This window comes from Camarhynchus parvulus, chromosome 17 (assembly GCF_901933205.1).
Source record: "Camarhynchus parvulus chromosome 17, STF_HiC, whole genome shotgun sequence".
In the NCBI taxonomy this organism is placed as follows: domain Eukaryota; kingdom Metazoa; phylum Chordata; class Aves; order Passeriformes; family Thraupidae; genus Camarhynchus; species Camarhynchus parvulus.
This window is the reverse complement of record NC_044587.1, coordinates 10,062,815-10,085,514: the sequence shown is the minus strand read 5'-3', so window position 1 is coordinate 10,085,514 and position 22,700 is coordinate 10,062,815. Positions and strand designations below refer to the sequence as shown.

General features: G+C 48.1%; 1 protein-coding gene across 4 annotated transcripts in view; it reads right to left on the bottom strand.

The window, feature by feature from the left end:
* The window catches only part of SLC31A1 (solute carrier family 31 member 1), a 28,687-nt gene that overhangs the window by 5,372 nt on the left and 615 nt on the right, over positions 1 to 22,700 (bottom strand). The window contains exons 1-2 of one of the 4 annotated variants that reach the window (XM_030961276.1): positions 22,516 to 22,549; positions 1,642 to 1,794 (exon numbers count right to left, since the gene is read on the bottom strand). In XM_030961276.1, coding sequence (XP_030817136.1) covers positions 1,642 to 1,749 — 108 coding nt within the window. In that variant the 5' untranslated portion in view covers positions 1,750 to 1,794; positions 22,516 to 22,549. Of the gene's footprint in view, positions 1 to 1,641; positions 1,795 to 6,493; positions 6,656 to 19,327; positions 19,386 to 22,515; positions 22,550 to 22,700 lie in introns of those variants that run through there. The other 3 variants (XM_030961277.1, XM_030961275.1, XM_030961278.1) reach the window with 3 other exon arrangements.

Below are 22,700 nucleotides of genomic sequence, written 5' to 3'. Positions count from 1 at the left end.
GGAGCTAAAGGCACTTCACAGCTGCCCCTGGGTGAAAATAAGGGCTCCTGAGCCTGCACAGTGAATGCTGTGGGAAGGGGAAACAGCAAAGATCCCCAGGTCAGCTGGAGGTGATACAAATTTCCCATCTAGGTAAAAAACAGCTTGGCATGTCTTGGGCACAGCTGCACACAGGGTTTTCACACGGAAAGTCCTGAGCAAGCAAGAGGAACTTCTCTTTGAACTTCCCTCGTTGCTTAATTAAGGTTATTTGCTGAAGCTCAGAATTATGATTCATTTCAGCATCTATAAGAATCAGCTCATTTTCCCCAGAGCAGAATTCACTGTAAAAAACCTTTTAGAGAGTACTTTCATCTCTTCAATGAATTGAACATATTTACATTTAAAACAAAACCCACATAAATCAAAGAACTTCAGGTGAACCCGAGCCTGTTACTTGGTACCAGTGAGGATTGGGAAAACACACATGAAATGTGCTTCAGTCTGTTATCTAAGATGCTCCACCTATGTACTGCCTTCCCTGACAGATTTATTTGCAATATGAATTCAAAACCTGGTGCAATTACAGTTTTCAGCTGCAGGGCAGGGCAGGGTCCTGTAACTATCCAGTGAACACTTGACATTTGTAAAGAAATTATATTTACATGGAAAGTAATGGCCCAGGGATGCCAAAACTGAGCTGAGATGATGGGAAGAGCTTCACAAGGAGAGCAGTGGCAGTGCTGGACTGAGAGCTCCACGTGGGCCATGCCCACTGAGGTTGTTCTGGTGCTCTCCTCTCCTGCTCTGACACTGGTTGCAATAGAAATAGAAGCAGAGATCTTGGTTCTCTCCTCAGGCACAGAGCTGGCAAACAAACTCCAACTGATGGTTTGCAAAATCCACTCCTGAGAACACTCATATGAAACAAAAATGTGCTCTCTCTCCCCTCCTTTTGAAATTTCATCATAAACAGACAAGTTTGAATAACCTGAAACTCACTCCAAAAGTATTCAGGAAAAGGAGAAAAAGCTGAAAAAGTTCCTAGAACTGGCTACACACAAACACTGACCCTCCATGGAAACTCTGCCAGGATCTCTGCAAAGCCTCAGTGATGCCAGAATGCACAAGTCTGAACCTGCTGCCATCCAAGTCAGCTGGACCAATGCAGCCTTAATGCCAACACGGCAAATGCCCTGGCACTGCTGTGCTCCCAGCAGAGTGTGCTCTGAGGGCTCAGGAGGGAAGGGCACAGCTCAGCACAGCCCCCCACACTGCTGGGCAATCCTCTCAGGGCTGCCTGGGGCTCCCACTGCCAGCCTGGAGAACTCCATCCATCCATTTCCTGCAGGAAAAATCTCGCTTTGCATTTCTGCCCTTAGCTGGCTGCAGAGCAGATACCAGGCTGGCTGCTGGAAAGGTTTTTTCAAGAAAAGACAATTTTGCCAAAGGATCTCCAGTTGTGAAATCCATTCCTGCTCTGTATCCTTCATGCAGCTCCTTCATCCAGAAGACCCACAATGGGATCTGGGTTTAACCTGGATGAATTCCTGCCTTCCAAAGCTCAGCTTCATTTCCAGCTCTCCAGAGCACAGTCTTTAAGAGGACAGGTTACTCTGAAGCACAGACAAGGAGAAGCTCTCTGGTTAATTCCCCACTTACCATCATCATCATGTCGTGGCCCCCGTGTCCCGAGGCCGTGCTGGTCGGGTGCTGATGCTCAGGAGGATGCGAGGTTGGCAGCGTGGAGCTGTTCATGTGGTGAGACATCTTGAGCACAGAGAGATTCACAAAGGCACATAGAAAAGTGGGACCCTGAAAAACAAACAAACAATGAAGCCTTTTCTAAACTGAATGTGGTTTCTCTACTGCTGCTGCATGAGAAAATATTCCAAGGCACTGAGAACTGCTGCCTCTGAACAACTCCTGGAGCTTCCTCATGGTCCTGCTCTGGCTACAGAGAGCACACAGCAGGACACTTTAGAGGGGGTGTGTCCCTCTGCAGCCTAATTTGATTGAGATGGCACCTGGGGCAAGTGCTCAGCATAAAGGAACATTTCTTATCTACTTGAGGAAAAAAACAGAGCCCCTTCCCAAGAGCAGTCTTGCAAGAGGCAAAAATATCACAAGCACCACTTTAAATTGCATATACTAAAGGATCAGACTACAGGATTTCTGTTAATTGACAGTTAAGCATTTTATTGGGAACATGCTTAACACAGAAATTGTGTTAGTTGGAACAAGACCTACTGTCAGGCAAAGGTCTGCAACAGCTACAGGCAATCCAATTTCATTTCCATGAGCTTTACATTGCCACATCTCCCCTGTAATCACATTACCCACAGTCAGAGAAACACTCAAGAGGCTGCCAGTCCCAATCCTTAATCTGGTTACCACAAATCAGGGATGTCTGGACACACTAAAAAAAATTAAAAAATAAAAATACCCTCTATGGTCACCTGTGGGCATGGCTGCTGCACTCTGGCCCAGCACTGCCTGGGCTGGCAATTGCTGGTGGGAAATGAAAATCATCAGGTTCAAAGAGCAACAGGAGAGAAAATAACCTGGGAATACCAGTCAGCCCTGAAAGGACAGCATCTGTCCTACTGGACCCTGCCTTTACTCCAGTCCTGCACTGAAGCAAAACCAAGGGAAATAAAAAGCAAAGTTTGGACACTTTATCAAATTAAAGTTTAAAAAGAAATGAGATACAGACTTCTTTCCACATAAACCATCAGGAGAGTTTACAAGTGTGGTTTTTCAGTTTTTTAAGCCAAAATGAACATTGTGTTTGAACAGGTAGGCATGGCTATATTTAGACTGAAGAGAGGAAATGAGACTCTAGAAGAGCTTTCTGAACTGAAGTAGCAAATAAAGCCCTGAAAGGCACCTGGTGGTGGAGCTGGCTCAGTGTGTGACAGTGACACTGTGCAGGGGTCACTGGTGGCCCAGAACAGCAGGGCCAGTGCAGCCCCATGACAGGGACATCCAAGGGCTTTGGGGTTAAACTGAAGTGAGCAATGAGAGAAATTAAAGATTTGGAGAAGGTAAGGAAACTAAGTCAGCAGTGACAGGGAGGAAGTCAAGAAAGACAGAGGTAATACCCTGCAAACACAGAAATTAAATAATGCAGGGAAGCACCAAGAAGTGACACCAGGTACCCACAGCTCAGGTATGTTCTCCATCTCTGTGCAGAAGCTTGTATCCAATCTCTTATTTCATCAGACAACCTCACAATACTCCCCTGGACAGTAACATGGAATCATGGAATCCAATGGCACTGGCTAAAACAGAGTGAATTCCATGCCCCTATTTCTGCTAATATTTTTAGCTCACTCTGTCCCTGATTTGTGCTTAAATACTGAGACCAGAAAAATGTTCACAGGGAGATAAATAGGAGAGAGAACAATGCAAGCAGTAGCAAGAAAAAACTTCACCAAGGGAATGGAATGCCCACATGGAACACCAATGCAGAATGCCCAGTGTGATTTCCATATGGCACAGCTTGGAAGATTATCCTGTTCAAGAGCTGAAATGTTCAAGCTCTAGAACTGCAGTCCCAAGACACTTGGGAAAAGAATCCTCTGCCAAAACACACAAACTTCAAATTGTCTTTTGCATCGGGGAAGGAAGAAGAATGTCCCAAGTGCTTTACCCAGAGGATCAAAGGAAAATGTGCTGGGAGAGGAAAGACATAACACAAGAACTTCCCCTCTCCTGCAGCCAAAATCTCCTGGAATCACAGAACCATGGAATATCCTGAGCTGAAGGGACCCACAGGGATCCCCCAGCCCAGGCCCTGTCCCTGCCCAGATCCCTCAGCAGCCCCACCCTGTCCATCCCTGGCAGCGCTGTCCAAAGGCTCCTGGAGCTCTGGCAGCCTCGGGGCCGTGCCCATTCCCTGGGCAGCCTGGGCAGTGCCAGCACCCTCTGGGGGAAGAGCCTTGCCCTGAGCTCAGCCTGAGCTGCCCTGGCCCAGCCCCAGCCGTGCCCTGGCTCCTGTTCCTGAGAGAGCAGAGTTTAGAGCTGTCCCTGTCTCCTCCCTCTTCTCTCAGTTGACTGATCCATTGCTTTTCCTTTGAATACAACATCCTCACCAGCTTTTGTCCAATGATTATTTATTCCTTTTAGGATTTCACATTCCTGCCAAGCTCAGCAGGTTCCAAAATGCTCCACAGAAGCCCTGGCTGGTTACCAGGTAAAACTGCCTTCGTGGCTGGGCTGTGTCCAGCTTTTCACTCCTTTCCTTCTCACTAATCATCATTTGTCTGCAGAAAGGGAGAAACAGTGGATGTGTTTCAGGATATTTACTCTGTAGGAACAAAGAACATGGTCAGGTGCTCAGAAGTGGCTGCCTGTGCCTTGGTACAGGTTACAAAGGGCAAGCTTGACCCTCACCCAGGTATCTCCTTCCCACCCTGCTATCCCAGCGCTCCAACACCAAATCCAACCCCTTGCTGCAGTCACCCAACACTGAAGAACATTTTAAGAGATCCCGAAAGGACGGGGTATTAAGTAGCTTAAGAGGAAATAACCTCACCTGAGCCACTTCAGCTGTGTTTTGTGTCACTGAAGGCAACAGTGGATAAATTTCTGTTTAAAAATAAATCAGTTCCAGTGGACAATCAGACTCTGATTTACAGCTTGAGAGATCCCTACCTAAGTCTCAAGGTAAAAACAATATATAGGGCAGCAGCAGCAACAGCTTAATAGGTGTATAATATTCCAAGCTGCAAATCCCTGGTTGGTTTGCACAGCTCCTAAGAAACAAGCTGACAGATGTGGAGCTCTGTGTATCACAAAAAGGTGCTGCTTTAACAAGGCTTTAACTCCATACCTGAAGGAAAAAAAATCCACCCCCCACAAGTTTCTATTATTGTAAATTCTTTAAATAGGCTTAGCCTTGTACAAAGCCATCCTTTCAGCAGGTATTTCTGCCTGAATGGGTGATTGATCTCTGGATGCTGCCTGCTCCATATGTTTGCCCTGAGAGGGAGAGGCACTAGAGCAGATTCCTGAGCATGGAGCCCTGGAGAGGGACCTGCCACAGCCCCTGGCTGCTTCAGGCTCAGGTACCCTGAACACCTGAAGGAGACAGACCCCAGGGTGTACCTACCACAAGGGACACACAGACACAGTGATTTTTGTGCTCTGCAGTAACCTACTGCCTAAGAAAACAAACAGGGTGGAACAGGAGAGAGGAATGAGGAAATTCTCCTCCAGGGCTTCTTTCTTTCCCTCTCAGTACTGTTACCCCAGGTGAGAGAAGCCACAGCCTCCATTTCACAACCTCTCAGATTTTTAAGGAAAACTGCAACTCACAGAGCTACTCACAGGACTTCTCTTTCTTTAAGCAGGAGCTCAGGCAGGCCCTGCTCACTCGGAGGTTTCTGTCCCAGCCCTGCACTGCCACCGTGGCAGCTCTGCACACCAGGCTGGCTCAGCACAGGTGCAGCAGGAGCAGGATCTGGCAGCAGCAAAATGTCAGCACCAGGACTCACCTTCACCCCAACCAACACCAAGCCAGTGCTGCCTCACCCCACACACACCAGGAGCCACAGAGAAGGGAAGGACAGGCAGGAGGTGCCAGGGCACACATGAGTGCAGGTAAAGGTGCTGGATCAGATGAGATGCCAAAGCCAGAGCACTCTTTCCAAGCAGGTCTCAGCCAAACATCACTGCCATTACACATAACCCCTCCACAGCTTCCCAATCTATTCCTTCTGCTGTGTTCATCCAGAGTCCTACAAACTTCATAGCAAATCACAGTTTTTTCTGTGGCAAACCCCAAGGAAAATACACCTTCCAAAGCAGAAACACAGGACATTCAGAAACAGGACACACTATGGGAAGGATCTAGCAAGCTCCCAGGAAGTACTTTACTATCAGCTCAGTGTCAAACAGATCTTCCCTGAAGTCCCAAAGGGAACAAAGCCCCTTTCCAAATCAGAAGTCCAACAGGATTTACACTGGAGCCCTAAATCAATGCCCATTACAGCATCAACTCTTCCCTTCTAAACAGTGCCTCACCTTTCCCAAACCAGTTCAAAAAACCCAAGAAATAAAAATCCACTGGTTTTTAATAAAAAGGACCAGAGCCTTAAAAATCCCCCCTGCAGTCTCCTTTGGAGCAGTTATTTGTCCCACAGAGAGGGTGCTGCTGCAGAGGCCAGCGCAGGACTGGCTCCTGCTCGGAACCCTCCCGACTCCTCTCAGAACAGCTGGAGTGATTCATACCCAAAGTCTCTCCACCAACACTTCTGATAGCAAGAACAGGTCAAGAGCTCCCTCTCTTCTCCTGAACAAGCAAGAAACACTTGGCAGTATTTACTAAGAATTAAAAGCAAAGTTCCTGAGAGAAAGCCAAGAGAAAATTATTAAAAATAGCAAGCTGGAAAAGCAAAGACCTGTTGCTTACAGTATCCCATATGGCTCAGTGCTGCATGACACAAAGGAATGCTACAGAAAAAGCACAGAAGGAATGGAAAAGGCACCCAGGAGTTGCTCTACTTACAGCAGTGCTGCTGGCAGACCCAGCTCCACTGGCTCCCAGCTCGTGGTCCCAAGCCCAATCCCTTTTTTGTTTAGCAGTGCTGTCAATGGAGTGGGAGGGAAGCAGCAGCCTGCAGACACTGCAGCTCTGTTCACTGGCTGTGGGCTCCACTGAGCTCCTCATCAGGAGACCTAAGCACTGCTTTTAGTTTATTCAATTTCCTGGCAAACTTTTCCACTTTAACTGCTTCCTTTCCAAATGGGTGGACTTGTGATTCTTCCAGGATGCCAGGCAGAGCTCCAGAGCTGCTTAAAGGCACAGCTGAGGGACACACCAATTCCACCTGCTCATGCTGTGGCCAAGCTGTGAAGACACACTTTAAAGACACAGGGAACAAACACCACATTCCTCAGTAATGCAGCAGAACACGTGTTACAGATACACTCTGCTGTTTCCCAGTGTGAAAATTCTCCCTGGAACTCTCCCAAGCAGCTTCAGCAACCCCAGGCTGGCACTGAGACACAGGGAGGGACTGTGCTGTGCCCAGCACATTTAATTGCACACCTCTGTTTTTCCCTTGCACAATTCCTGAAGAAGGAGCTCTTAGAGCTATATTAAGAACTCAAGGGAATGTTTGTGAGCTCACAGCAGAACTGTGGCTTGCCCTGGTACTGCCTCACCACCTTGGAGCCTCATCCTAAAGCTTTTTCCAGAAGTTTAAGGCTTCACAAAAGCTCAACACACCAGAAGGGGTTTATATAATAAATAGAATAAAGGGATTATTTTTTATTCCCTTTATAGAATAAAGGGAAAGAGAAGGGCACAGCTCCAGAGCTCCAATACACTGAGGGTGAGGCTGTACAAATTTGGATTTCCTGGGGCTTGTCCCCGATCATGGAAGCTCGCTGGATTCAAACTGGATCAGCAGAGCCAAGCAGGAACACACAGTGTGACACAGGGCACATTCTCCCTGTCTACCTGTGTGCAGGCTGAGCTATTCCCATCCACAGGTTTCAGAACTTCTGAAGGATGACAGGCACTCTGGAGAATGTCCAGCTGGAGGTGTCAGAGGCTGCAGTGCAGGGAGTGGAGAATAATGGGCAAAAAAAGAGCTGAGCAGGGCTGCAGACAACATCTTGTGTTCAGGTTCAAAAGGAGACAATGCCTGGGCAGCCTCTGTGGAAGGAATGCCAGTTTGGAAGCAGTCAGCAGGGACAGGCAGCCAAGCTGGGAGCACCCAGAGCCCAGCTCTCCCAGCACAGGCAAAGAATGGGCTTTTAAAATGATGTGCAGGGCTTTCACGTTTTGTGAGGGAAGAAATTCACAGAGATCTGATTCTCTGCCATCACCTCCACTGAGGATCCCAGCTGGAACCATTTCAGCACTGTTGTGGATGCTGGAGATAATGACAAAGTTTTGGCACATAAAAACTACTCTGCAGTCCATGAGCCATGCCCACAACCGATGGGATTTGCCCAGGCTGAGACACACCCTTATTAAGGTGATCCTGACAAACTCCACAGGCAGGATGTGGGAGGAGAATGAAGCAAACCCACATCACCCACCCAGGGAGGTTTGGGGGTGATGCTTTAAGCCAGAGTTGAGCTCAGGTTCTCTGCAGCACAGGCAGATCTCAGGGCTGGGGCCACCAATCACACCCTGCAGTTCCTGCTCCTCCAAACACCCACCCTCCAGGCCTCCTGCTGCCATCATTTACTTATTTTATTCTTACCAAATCCTTGTGTTCCTTGTACCAATATGTTTGTCCCTCTCTTTACCAGGTTGCTGTGTCCCCAAGGCTCAGGCTGCCCCTTCCATATGGAGCCATCACACAGCACCCACAGACATGGCAAAAACCCCAAACAGTGCCCCAGTTCCACACTATGGATTCCAGTTGGGATGCTGGCTCACACAAGCTTCCTGAAGCTGCACCACATCATTTGGCAGCTTGATGCAGTTATATGCATTAATTAATGTTTAATTAAAATGAAGAATAAAACAAGATGAAGAAGTATCAGCGTATGTTCAATCCTTTAAGTCCTGTCCTCTGCTTTGAATCAAAGCATTCCTCAGCTGTACAACTAAAGCAAAGCTGGTCACAGACACTCAGCACAACCCCCATTACTTGAGGAGGGGCCAGAGCTTTTCCTCTCAGCATGGCTACAATAATGGCCCTTTGATGGAGTTTGTTTTCATAGCAAACCTGTCTGATCACCCTCTGTTAGAGGCTTTGCTAGAAGGGGATGGTCATTCCTAATCTCCCAGCTTCTGCAGACGCCTCAGGAAATCTGCAATCTTTGAACAAGAAGAAAAAATAACCCAGGACAGATTGTTCTTTACAGGACAATATACTGAACTTCATTAAGCGAAGCACACACCATGTAGTTAACCACAGGCCCAGTGGAGTGAAAGGCAGCTGAAAACAACCCTGCAGAGCACAAAACCTCAAACTCTCAGCATGGTAACATCAGAGGAAAGGCTGAGAAATGCTGGCAAGAGCTGTGTAAAGGTGACAAAATAATGGGGAGTCAGGCTGAGCCTCCCCTGTGGTCAAGCATTTTCCTCAGCCATACATAAACTGCAGGAGACAGCAAAGCAGTCAGAGGATCCTCATGAGAAGCAAAACTGAGGAGTCCTTGCCGACCCCCTCCTGGCTGTAGACTCATTTCTGCAGAGAAGTCTGACCCAGCCCAGGTGCAAACATCTGGAATGCACACAGAGCTTTGCATGGAGATCCAAGAGTGATCCTCTGCTGTCTCCATCGAGCTGAGACCAGGCAGTTCCACCAGATGAATTACTGAAGATACCTTCCAACTCAACATTCCTATCCTATTCCTATTCTATCCTACTCTACCCTACAACATCCCTCTGCTTGTGCTGGCCCCCTCTCAACCCCTTGGCAGCACAAGTGAGATCCCTTCCACAGTGACCACAGGAACCTTTAGCAAGAGGTGACAGAACCAACACTGTCACACCTCAGTCTGTCCCTCACAAATCCAGCAGTGCAGGGGGTAGAAACCCCCCTCATTTACAAAGGAATCCCACACACATTCCCACACATCCCAGTGAATGTTTTCCTTTGAAAGAAGCACTGCAATCTCAAACTGATCTGTGCCTCCAACTGTTGGGCCAAATCTTGGGGTCCCCATGTGCAGGTGCTCCCCAGGGCACCCCACTCTTGGCAGGACATGGGACAGCACCCAGCAGCACAGCTCCTTGTCCTCCACTGTGGTGACAATGGTTTGGAGCTCAGGCTTTGGGGCTCTGAGTCCAGCACTGGGTACATGTGACTGGATTGTTCCCATGCCTTTGCAAATGCAACACACTCCTTGCCCTGCCCAATGCACAAGAGAAAGAAGGACATGACACCAGGAATTAATTCCACTGGGATTGGGTCTGGCAGCTGCTGTGAATGCCACGGGGTGCAGGCTTGCAAAACTGTCTGTTTGGCAGATGTTGCCCAGGGCACATGTGTCTCAGAGGCCTGGCTCAAGGGAGGGAGTTCTGGGTGCCAGACAGATGCTGGAGGCTGTCACAAGGCTGAGGACACTTATCCACACAAGGGACTCTTATCCACACAAGGGACAACCAGGCAGGGCGCAGCAAAATCATTTTAGAGAAGCTGATGTCAAGAGTGCCATGACCTGAAGTTTTCAGCAACAACCTGCTCCCATTCTGATAAAACACAAATACTTTCAACCTGCATGAGCCCAAATTACCCTCAAGTCCCCAGTGGGACATTTTCCAAGGATCAGAGCACATTGCAGCCTTGGCTGTCTTGAAGAACCCCAGCCAGGGACTATAATAAACCAAGCAAACCCAAAGTGGAGCTCAGGGAAGAAAGCAGAGCTCACTAAGCCTGGAGTTGCCTGTGCACTGACCAGAGCAGAGGGCCAGGAACAGACATGTCAACAACAAGTTGCTTTTATTGCCAATAAATGCCAATCAAGATTGTATTCATAAAGGGAAACTGCTGTATCAGCAGGCACTGAAGAGGAATAGTGACAAGGTGCCAATTAAAAGGTGATTGGCATCTCTTGCACACTTCAGTTTCCCTGTTCATCTGCCACAAAAGTTCCCCCTTTTCCATGTTACTGCTCCAAGAAAACAGCCCCCAGACAGCTCTACCCTCTGGGCAAAAACAGCAAGGACACCAGTGTCCAGTGGGATGTCAAAGCCAGAGCACATCCATTCTGCACTCAGGAGTGCCTTGTCCTGCTCAAGCCACAATTTCTTCCATTCTGTACACGGACAGTGGTTTTCCACCCCATTTTCATTTCTTCCACCACCAGCCTTTTGGATCCCTTATTTGCCCCACACTGTCCATTGTTCCCCTTTCTGTCTGGATGGATGAGGCAGCTGTCTCCCCTTTCTGGCACACAAGAGCTCAGACATTTCTGGAAAGCAGCAGAATTGAGGCACCTCAGGACATGCAAGTGCTGAGCAGTGACTGCCATTCCCACAGCTGCCAAAGCAGAGGAGATGCTGTACCACATTCTGTCATCTGCAGAGAACAGCACAGCACCAGAGATACCAAAACTGGCACAGGATGCCACATTGTGGTGTTACATTTTAGCCCAAACAAACTGCTACACCACATTACAGTTTCTTTATGAAACATCCAGGATAGAAAGCATGGCAAACACCAAAATTCCTTCTAGCCAAGGCCAGCATGAATTCAGAGCTAGGACTGACAAATTTCCATCCAAGGCAATCCCCAGGAGGCATCTACAGAAGCACTTCAGCACTTCTGTGCTGTCAGAGCCTTCTGAAGCTGTTAGCCCAGGTCTGCAGACCAGCAGGCCACACCACCAGAGCTTCCCCTCTCTTCCTCACATCATCAGGGGCATGACACAGGAACACAGCAACAGAAATTCAGGTCACAAAGTGCCCAGGGTTCAGCAACCAGAAATCTGGCAGGAAGGGAGGAAGTTTAGGCAGAGATAAGGCAGAATGGCCCAAAGGCCAGGGGAGTAAGAGCTGAGATGGAGGAGCAGGAGGGTGGGTGGGGCTCAGTCAGGAGTCAGCCGGGAACCTCCTGCTAAAAACTCTCAGCACTCACTCCTCAGTTGAGGACAACCGAGGATCCTGAGCAGGGAGGAGACACAGGACAGCACCAGGAAATGGAGACAGAAAAGCAGGGCCATGTGACCCATATTTTCCAAGATTACATAATTCCTGAATAAACAGATACTCCCTTATCCTCAGTGGTGGTTTTCGCTCAGATGTTACACAACCAAACACAGGAATGGTGACCAGGGAGATGTGATCCATATGGCCAGAGAGCAGGAACCATCCTGCTGAGAACAAATGGGACAGTCCTGAGCCTTGTGATACTCTTCAAAAACTTTTTAATATAAAAATATATTAATATTTGGAACCCCATCTTGCAAGACGTGTGTTCTGTAAGATTAGACAACTTCTGCTTCCTTAGAAAAACCAGGCCTAGCAGAGAATTTCACTTCCTATTTCATATGCCCTAATCAAGAACAGTTTCTAGCTTGTATTCCTCTACCTATAACAGGCACTTTTTAAATGAAGGGAGAAGTTTTCTCTCCAAATGAAAAAAAAAAAACAAAAACCAAAAACCCCTCACCATTTGCATACAAGGTTCTTTACCATGCCCACTAATTCAGCATCCAGATTCCTGCACACTCAACACCTCCTGCGTCACTTGTACCTATGGAAAGGAGCCTGTCTCCCAAAAAAAATGTGTCTGTCCACAGGGTAAGGACACAGATTATTGTTTGTGGCTGTTCAAGGGTGACATGCAGAAGTACTCCATCTCCAAGGAATGGCAGATATGTCAGGATGCAACACAGAGAACTACTTGCAAGTTAATCCTGACAAACCATTGCTCCATGCTTTGCTGGAGTGGGAAGGACACACCAGGCTACACAGCATAAACAGCTCTAGCCAGATTGATTTTATGGTGTCTTTGAGCCTTAAACCCTGTAAAACTGTAAAATAATCTCAGGAGACACAAAATGAAATCAGAGTCAAAAAGTGCATTCCCAAGAAAGGAAGCACAAGTTTCCTCAGAGCCAAAAGTAATTCAATGTGTCCTAGAAGTGCCTTAGTGGGCCTTTAATACAGGTGAAGGATCACACACAGAAATCACACAAAGAATCACTGGATTGGGAGAGACCTTCAAGATCATCGAGTTCAACCCAGCCCCAACACCTCAACTCAACCCTGGCACCCAGTGCCACATCCAGGCTTTGTTAAACACACCCAGGGATGGGGACTCCACCACCTCCCTGGGCAGCCATTCCAGAACTTTATCACTCTTTCTGTAAAAAACTTCTTCCTAATATCCAACCTGAATTTCCCTTGGTGCAGCTTGAGGCTGTGTGCTCTGGCTGTGTCAGTGCTGCTGGAGAAAGAGCCCAGCCCCAGCTGAGCACAGGCACCTTTCAGGAGCTGTGCAGAGTGATGAGGGCAGCCCTGGGTCTCCTTTTCTCCAGGCTGAGCACCCCCAGCTCCCTCAGGGGTTCCTCTCAGGGTTTGTGTTCCCAGCCCCTCTCCAGCCTCGTTGCCCCCTCTGGATACACTTATCTCAATGTCCTTCGCAGCCTGAGGGGCCAGAGCTGGGCACAGCACTCCAGGTGTGCCCTCACCAGTGCCCAGTGCAGGGCACAATGACTCCCTGCTCCTGCTGGTCACACCATTCCTGACCCAGGCCAGGATGCTGCTGGCCTCCTTGGCCTCCAGGGCACTCTGCTGGCTCATGGTCAGTCACTGCTGACCAGCACCCCCAGGTCAGTTACAGATTACAGATGTTATCTGTTATTGCCTCTTTACAAATGTTATCTTGCAACAGCATAAACACCTTTGTCCCATGCAGGTAAAACTAAACTTGAGGGTAATAAATGGACGGCACTGGTTTATTAGAGGCCTCATAAAAGGGAGTCCAGCACAGGTGACTCGCTGGAGATTCCCAGATCTTAGCCTACTTGCCCATTTTCACACAGTTAATTTTCCCTCTCTGGCTGCTTTTCAACATTATAATCAGACTTAGCCCAGAAAAGACAATACTTGTACAAGTTCTGAACTGACTTTCAGGTGTTTTGAGAATCTGAATAACAAGAAAATCACACTCCAGAACTCCTGGTTAATTTTTAGGAGGCCATTCCACACATATGATATGACACATACTGGTCTAAGCAATCCACACACATTTCTCCATGTCCAGTACAGCCACACACACGTTACCTCCCACCACACGGGGAAGTGTCCTTGCAGAGCAATTCCCTTTCTTTTCATCCTGAAGCAGTTGCTGGTCTGTAATTACCCCTCAGAAGCATGTCCATGTGCAGACACAGCATTTTAAGGTTGCCACTCAACCATTCCCCTTCCCTGGAGCTGCCATGTTCCAGCCTGTGTCAAACCTTTCCTCAACAGCCACGTGTTGATGTCAGCTCCTACTGGGACACCCTGGGATTTCCAGCTCCTGTCAAGGTCACCTTTGAAATTCAGGCTTTAACTAAAGACCTAAGAGCTCACGAGACTGACTTTTAGAAAAATACCTTTTCTTGCAGAGGAAAAATGGATGTGTGCTCATTCCAGCACCAACCATGAGTGTCCCTCAACACAAGAACCTGCTCTACCACAGCCAAGAATCAAATTCTTTTGTGCCTCCAACAGTTGTTTAGAGAAGCCTCAAGCTGTTCCTGGGCAAAATGCAAGGTAGAACTCGGGTCACAAGCAGCAAAATCCATCCCAGTGGGTTTTTAATTAAGCCCAGGAAGTCAGCCTCTGTTTTGGCAGATGGTGGAGGCCAAATAATCCATCACCAGAGGCACCTTCCTACTCTTGATCCATGATCTTGGCAAACAGCAAGTGGATGGCACAGTGATATATAAACAGCTTCCAGGCAGCAATGCAAATACTTGTAAGGGTTCAGAGAAAAAATTCATAGCCCCAATCTATAGAACAGAGCATTCTCCCTTTGAAAATACAACTGAACTATTGGAAGTTTTATTGAAATTACTGAGTCACTGAAAAGACAATCTCAGCAAGGTAGAAGATCTCCAGTATCAAGGAGAGGAAAAGAGCAATCCACTCAATTCTCTGGAAAGAACTTATCTTTGGAAGAGCCTTGGCCTCGTGACACTCTTCTGACAGGAAGAGCCATGACTGTAGGGCATGGAAAGCCAGAACAAAAGCTATCAACAATTTTTCTATGAGTGACAAAATACTCTGGGAAAGAGCTTTGAATGCCGGCTTTTTCATCGTTTTCAAACGCCTGGATAGCCACAAAGCTGCTAATCCAAAGCAGAAATGATTCAGAGCTTAAAAATGCTGAGTACTTACTCTTCCAGAGACAGGTTTTCCATCTACCAACTCCAGGAGGGCTTTTTTCTCCAGAGAGGCAACAAGTCCGAGAGTGATCAAAGTTTCTCAACCCTCACATAATGCTGACAAGCACATCATTATCTCTATCCAAGGCTAATCATTAACTACTGCTCAGATTATTTTAGCACCAGACCAAGCACTGGGATGCTCACACAGAGATCCACAGAGCAGAAGAAGCAGCTCCCGAGTCTCCCTCATGAGATCTTTGTACAAATGCAAAGAGATTTTAGTACTCTCTGATTAAGTGCATTGCAGAGATTACTTTCCAGCACATTTCCAAACATTAAGCAAAACACATTTCAAACATTCAAGTCGCTATCAGATAAATTAGTGGCTTGCTTGCTTCTGGATATTGCAACAAAGCAAGCTTAGTTTATTTTAGTATTTAAGTATTTTAGTACTCAAACAGAGAGAGCAGGTTTAGATAAGATATTAGGAAGAAATCCTTCCCTGTGAGGGTGGGCAGGCCCTGGCACAGGTGCCCAGAGCAGCTGTGGCTGCCCCTGGATCCCTGGCAGTGCCCAAGGCCAGGCTGGGCAGGGCTGGGAGCACCTGGGACAGTGGGAGGTATCCCATGGCAGGGGGTGGAACAAGATGAGCTTTAGGGTCCCTTCCATCCCAAATCACTCTGTGACTCTATTTGCCCCATCATGAAGAAATATGATGTTTTCAAAGCTATCAGCCAGTTTTTAGGAGCACTGGAAAGTGAGAAAAAAAACCAACAAGGCAAATAAATAAGCAATTGTGCAGAAATTCTTCAACACTGATTGTATGAAACAAACCTTGTCAGGGTCACTGGCTCTGGGACCCCTCTGCTTGGAAAGCTGGAGCCAACAACTGCTATGGAAAATAAAAAGGGTGTCGTGGGTTTACAGGAAGCAAGTTTTCTGGGAATGGAGTGGCCAGAGGCCAACAGGTGTTCAGATTTTAAATTGACACCAGGCTTGGCCACTGAGGGTGGATGCGCCTCTGAGAACACAGGGGTTAGAAGCAGAGCACTCCCTTGGGCTCCCTCTTTGATTTCCGGCCAGCAAAGAGGCAAGGCCTCCCCTGCCCGGCTTCGAGCTGGGTGGGGGAGGGAAAACCTGCAGCCTGGCAGAGGTAGGCCTGACCCCTCAAGATGGAAGGGTGGTGGGGACACCAGGAGGCGTTGGGCAGCCCCCCCCAGGAAAGACAGAGGGAGAGAGGCCCCGAGAAGATTTGGGCAGCCCCCCAGCCAGAAGATGAGAGAGAGAAAGCCGGTACGGGCCTGTGGCCTTGAAGTGATATCGGCCTGTGAAGAAGGAGGGGGAAGGGGGGAGTGCAGCAGGGAAGGAGCCTGGCTGCGTGCAGGAGTTTGTTAACCCCTTTCTGGACAATGAAGACCTCACAGAGCATTTGGACGTTTCCCGGAGGGGAGATGGAGTGGATGATAAAGAGAAAATGGGCAAGAGAATGACAGTTGGAGCAGTGAGTGAGGCTGGGAGAGTAAAGAAGAGGCCGGAAAGAGATGATGGAGTAGCTGGTTGCTGGACTCTTTTTGGTACAGCCATGGACAGAACCATGCTTCCTCGCGACACAGAGGCTGCATGCAGGGGAAGGCGATGGCTCAGAACTGAGAGGGTTCAGTTTTGGAGACCCCCGGCCCCAGGGGGTAGACAAGTATGGGGGGGACAAGAGGTCCCGAGAGTGATGAGGAAACTGTGCTTTTTTTTGGAACTGGTCAAAGCACCCTTAAAAGGATAACCCTTGAAGCAGCTCTGTTCCTTGTCCAGTGTTGAGAGCGCTGGGCATGCAAGGAAGAGGTCACCATGGCCCCAAGAAGGACTCCTCTCCTCTTGATGGACTGGAATTGAGTATTTACAGGGTGATGGATGGAGACTTGAAATTTGGAAGATGTATTGGAAATGTGGTGGGGGGAGGAGGAAATGCTTTTTGTGGAGTTTTCATTTTCCAGGTGTGTGTGTGCGTGTGTGTGTGTGGTTTTTTTTTCCTTTTGTAGTTTAGTTAATAAACTTTTTTTTCCTAAGGCAGAGGCCTGCTTTGCTTATTTCCTGGTCACATCTCACAGCAAACACCAGGGAAGTATATTTTCATGGGGCACTGGCATTGTGCCAGTGTCAAACCATGACAAAGGGCAAAGCAGAAAAAGTGCAAGAGCAGAAAAAGTTGCAAGTGCTGTGGCCTGCAACACAAGGGGCCTCGTGGCGGGGGCTGTGGTTTTAAGCAAGAGTTACACAAAACAGGATCAACTGACAAGCAGTGCACATGATCCTGGAGGGTTTTACTTGTGGAATTCAGAAAATTAAGAAAAGTCAGGTTGCTGCCAAGAGTTTTTTAAGCTAGAAGCAAAATAATCAGAATCAAGTGTATTAGGCTTCACCATTCCTACAGAAGGGTATCCCAGATACTGCTCTGTGCCTTTTATGAAAAGAGCACCAAAATGGCTTTACAAGTATAACCAAACCTATAACAGGAACATGAGGGCAGCTGTGAAACTCCCAACTAACTTTGTTTGCAGCTGTTCAGGTTTCAGCCTTACAGGATCTATAACATGCTCCTCCAGCACACTTCAGCCTCACGTGACACCACCTTAAACACTAAAGTTCAGTATTCTCTTGAGATAATGTCTTATCCCAAGTTAATGAAGGGCACCAAAGCCAGTGGTAACTTGATTTGTATAAAACTCACCTGGCAGTGAACCCAGAAATCATGACTCAGTCTCTTGTCAAATCCATTAGTCCAGGAGCTCAGACAAACACAGGATCCAAGAAAACCAGACTGCAACACTGACTGCATTTCACTTGCACTGCATCCCGAGGCTGGGTGTGTTCCTCAGGAGCTTGTGCTCCCCCTTCCCTTATCACTTTGATGTACAAGGGTTGATTTACCCATTGGAAATGCCCTCCCATGGAGCCACACTGATGGCAGCACTGCAGTGACTTCCCCAGGGCTGCAGGAGAGTGAACTGGGATGGCTCCACTGGGAGCACTGGCTTTGAGTCTGCTCCACATTTGTGTTTCTCCTTCCCAAGTAAAAGATGCAAGCTTGAAAATGCAGTGCAGCTGTGCCAGCGAGCTGTGTGAGCCTCTTTAGTGGAAGGCTTTTGGAGCAGGGAAGCCAGTGAGTGATGGGACCCTGCTCCCAGCCCAGCCTCTGGCAGAGCCCAGCCAGGGTGACAAGAGCTGCTGTCACTGTCCCAGCACAGTGCAGCCGCCCATTAGAGACACCAGACAAGGAGCAGGCTGGGTCACAGGGATGAGCCTCTCCCTGAGGAGGCTGGAGCTGTATCCCTTTCCAGGAGCTGCTTTTCCCAGCTCTCCTCTCCTGGTGGAGCAGGCCAGCCAGTCTGCTCACACCATTAGCTCAGGATGAGCAGCGCACTTCACAGGTGGCCTCAAAGCACTTCTTAATCCTACAGAGCCAAGGCCAATTATATTCTCTCTAATGTGAAACAAGTCTGAAAGTGCATCTGCCAGGCACTCCTTCCCCCAGCAGACGCAGTGCTTAGGCAAAAAAAACCCAGCCAAGACTGCCAGGGTTCCCTTTTCCTGGTTAGCCAGAAGATCAGCTAAGCTCATATTCCAAGCTCCTGTACCTTCATCAGAGAATGAGATCTGAATCCATGATAACTAATGAGTAAGTGTGGGAAAAGAAGCTTTATGGAAGTGAAGTGGCTGTTGCACAGTCTCAGGAGAGCTTGGGGCACTCACTGTGAGTTCCATGCCAGAACACCTCCACTCTGTTCCCAGTTTTCTCCCAAACTCTCAGGATTCACAGCAGGACATGCTGAGCAAGCAGTGAGAACAGAAGAGCCTCAACCACTTCGAGCATTTGGCCTGTGCTCTAGAGCTACCATGGACTGCTCTAGTCACTTAGATAAAGGGAAAAGATTACATGCTTGTACAACTTTTTTAGCAGATGATAAATGCTGTTTACATCTGTGATACAGCAAATGTGAGATTTTTCTAAGATTATATCCACAGAGAGGAAAAGAGCAGGAAGCAAAGCCATTGTTCTGGCTGCAGTCACAGTTGCTGAAGTGCCACTGGAAATCAGCTGGAGACCCTTGTAGATCTGAACTGATAGCACAGGGAAGAAAAGACAATGGGAAATGACATTAAAAACTGGGAAATAAAAAAGGAAAACTAAAAAGAAGCTATTTCAACACAACCTCCCACTTCTAGATTGCCTTCTAAACCAGGAAAATCTAATTCCAGGACCAACAAATGAAAGGCTTTAGAAAGTACAGCAAAATAGGATTTTAATTTGTTTACAATAACTAGTCCTATTATTCTCTGCATTAGCAGATTCCAGCTTTCAGATGAAAAAAAAGGTTAATGAAAAAACCACTGGCATCATGTTGTCCAGGACCTGATTGGGAACATTTCCAGAAAATTAGATTGAAACAAAAGGCAATGGAGTAGATTAACTAAGATTGGATTTCCCAGAGAAAAACAAGATAAACTAGATTGAGTCTTTTTCATCCTTCCCTAAGGAAAAATTGCCAAGACTCACAGTAATTTCCTGGCAGACCTGTGGAGAAGTTCATGCTGGCAATGTGCTTCAGCTCAACTTCCCAAAATTCTGCTGCAGGCTCCTGCTAACTTTCAGGTGACCTTCAGGCCAGAGCAGGGAAGGCAGCTCTGCAGAGCCATGGAGCTTTCTCTTGGGTAGAGGGGTCTTCATAGCAAATAGAGAAACCAAGGAGGAAAGCAGAAAATAGTTCATTTTAGTTCAAAGAACAAAAAGTTCTGTCTTCTCTTGGACCTAATGCCTGACTAGAAAACAAGCCAGCTGAAAGGAAACTCCTCAGGGCTCTGCTCAAAACTCACCCTGTGAACATGGTAGATTTTGTCATTTATTTGTAATGCAAAACTGGCAAAATCATTCTCAATGCCCTCCCTTCTCAGGCATTAAGCTTTGGTTCAGGAATACATGGTCTCACTAATCCAAATCTTGAAGTTACATTGTGAAGAGAAAAGTGAAGTGAAAAATCCCCCCAAACCTCTTTCCAAAACAAAAAACCAAAAAAAAAATCCACAAACCTTGTCCTTGTACCACTGCAAGTCAGAGTCAGTGGTAGGGATGATACCTTTAAAATAAAAAAACAAACATGCAAAAGTGCTTGGAAAGGTGATTTAATTCCTCCTCTCTACTGGCAGAAATTATCCTAATTCTCAGCTTAGTTAACAACCTGGCCTAGATGAGAAATCTGATATGAAATGAAAAGCAGCCAAATCTCAGTAGGAAGTGGTTGTACAAAATTCCTCCATTCTCAACCCAAAGTTGTGTGGGGGCCTGCAACTCCCGCCAGTTCTTCTATTTTCAGTACCTTGTTTTGGGGGGGAGGAGAACAAAAGAAGCAAAATCCTGCCTATTGCAACAATTTTTGTGTTCGTAGCAAAAAGCATCACTTCAATTTTGTAATGTACAGCAGGGCAGTCACAGCTTCACCAACAAATCCTGAATTACAAAACCAATCTTCATTTAAACAGCAACATTCACCCATTATTCCCAGTGCCCCCTTTTTAATGAAGGATGGGAAAAAAAAAATAATGCAGAGCCCAAAGCCTGGTGAAAGCCTCAGGAAACATTACATCATAAATGACAGGATTTGGGATTATTAACTTGAATGCTAATTTACCTTGTAAGATCCCATATTGTTACTCATGAAAAATCCTGCAAAAGCTTTACTGACCTCAGGCTCAAGCAGAGGCAAGTTAAGATCAAACAGACTGAAAAATCAACTTAATAAATACATGTGAGGAGTGTTTCATCCACCTGGGCACAAAAAGCAGGACTGGTAAGCATTGTGGAGCTTGGAGTTCGAGCACAAACAGGAAGAATTGGCCTCTGCCTGGGAGCTGTGTGGAACCACAAGCCCACTGCACACTCAAATACAAATGAGGACTATAAACAAAGCATAAATAAAAAAAGGGCAAGTGGCTAAGATGTGATGCTTGCTGAGTGTTGCAGGTTGCGCTGCTACAGCTCTTCCCCACAATGGCATTAAAACTGGCCAGTGCTGAATCCCAGTAGAAAAAAAAAGGAAATATACACAGGTATAACATTGGGCAAGGAAGATGGTGAAGGGTCTGAAAGGGCAACATCAGGAGCAGCTGAGGGCAATGGGATTGTTCATCCTGAAGGGGAAACTGAGGTCAGAACTCACCAGGGGTTCCAGCTCCTCCCGAGGGGCAGCTTCAAGCTCTGCCCTGTCCTGAGGGAATGGCCTCAGGTTAACCCAGGGCAGCTCAGGCTGAGCTCAGGGCAAGGTTCTTCCCCCAGAGGGTGCTGGCACTGCCCAGGCTGCCCAGGGAATGGGCACAGCCCCGAGGCTGCCAGAGCTCCAGGAGCCTTTAGACAGCGCTGCCAGGGATGGACAGGGTGGGGTTGTGGGGGGGCTGGGCAGGGACAGGGGCTGGGGGATCCTGGTGGGTCCCTCCCAGCTCAGGATTTTCTGTGATACCTGTACCTAAAAAACCTAAACTGAAGTGCCACACCAGGACTTAGCCACATGGGTCTTCACCACTTAAAAAACAAAACTACATTAACAACCAACCAGATAGAAATACAGGAGCCAAAGCAACAAACTCTCTTCCTCCAAAGGAGCAAATTTCCCATTGCCCACCTGCCTTACCAAGGTCAGAACAATCTCCTCCCAAAGGGAATTTACACCAAATTATCGTGGGCTTGGTGTTTGGTTTTCTTTAACAGAAATAAGACTCTGACCCTTTCCAGGTTTCATTTAAATTCATCACACATTCTGCAATATAAAAGCTGCTTAACAATACCCTTTATCTTCTTCCTTTAGAAGTGGAATCATTGATATCTCAATCATTGCAATAAACTCCTGAATTACTGCAAACTCAGCTCCACAACAGAGCCGGCAACTTCCTGCTCAGACTCAAACATCCAGTCAGTAACTGACAGTGCAAACTTCCAACCAGTGCCAGCAAATACCCAAAGCCAGGAAATATCAACCCTTATTGCCATTCTGACCTCCTGCACATTGTTCTGCATTTCAACATCATTTGTGTCTAAGGTGAAATTAAAGCCAGCCGGTCTCACAAAGCACACAGAGATACCAGCTCTCCAAGAGGGGGAAAAGCACACAGGAAAACCACAACACACTACAAAAAATTCATTAAGCAAACCAACAAAAAGGTGTATTTTTCAAGGTACGAGGCGAACATGGGAAACTGCTTCAGAGGGGCGGCTCAGCAGCAAGGAACTGTTGGGATGTTAAGAACAGCGCATGGCTGGTGCCCTTGGGTACCCAGAGACAGAACCTGGAGCACAACAGCGCCTTGGTGCCCTCAGCCCTCCCGGCCGAGCCCCACGGAGCCCCAGGGCCCTCAGCGGAGCCTTGCGGGCCCTGCGGCTCAGCCCGGAGCCCGGCGGGTCACGGCTCCCTCACGGCAAGGGCAGCTCGGGCCCGCTGTCACCTTGGGAACCGCGGGGCCGGCCTGGGCGCCTCCCCCGGAGCCCGGGGAGCGCTCCTTGCACCCACACCGAGCTCGCCCCGCACCTCCACCCTCACGTCCCAGGGCTGCCCATGCCCTCGGGCTCCCGGCGGACCCGGTCCGAGCTCCCAGGTCCGGACCTGAGGGGAGCAGGGGGGCGGCCATGGGGCCCCTCAGCCGGGATGGGGGAGGGGGCGCGGGGGGCACGAGACCTCCCCGAGCCCGCCCGTCACTCACCGCGCGAGCGCCACGAGCCGCGGCCTTCGCTCCGCCCCCGCCGCCAAGCCCCGCCCCCTCCGGGGACCCATAAACCCCCCAAGTTCCCGCCCTCGGCCGTATCCACTGAGCCCCGCCCCTTTCGCCGTGTCCATCAAGACTCGGCGGATGACGTATCCAGCAAGCCACGCCCCAGGTGCGGTTAA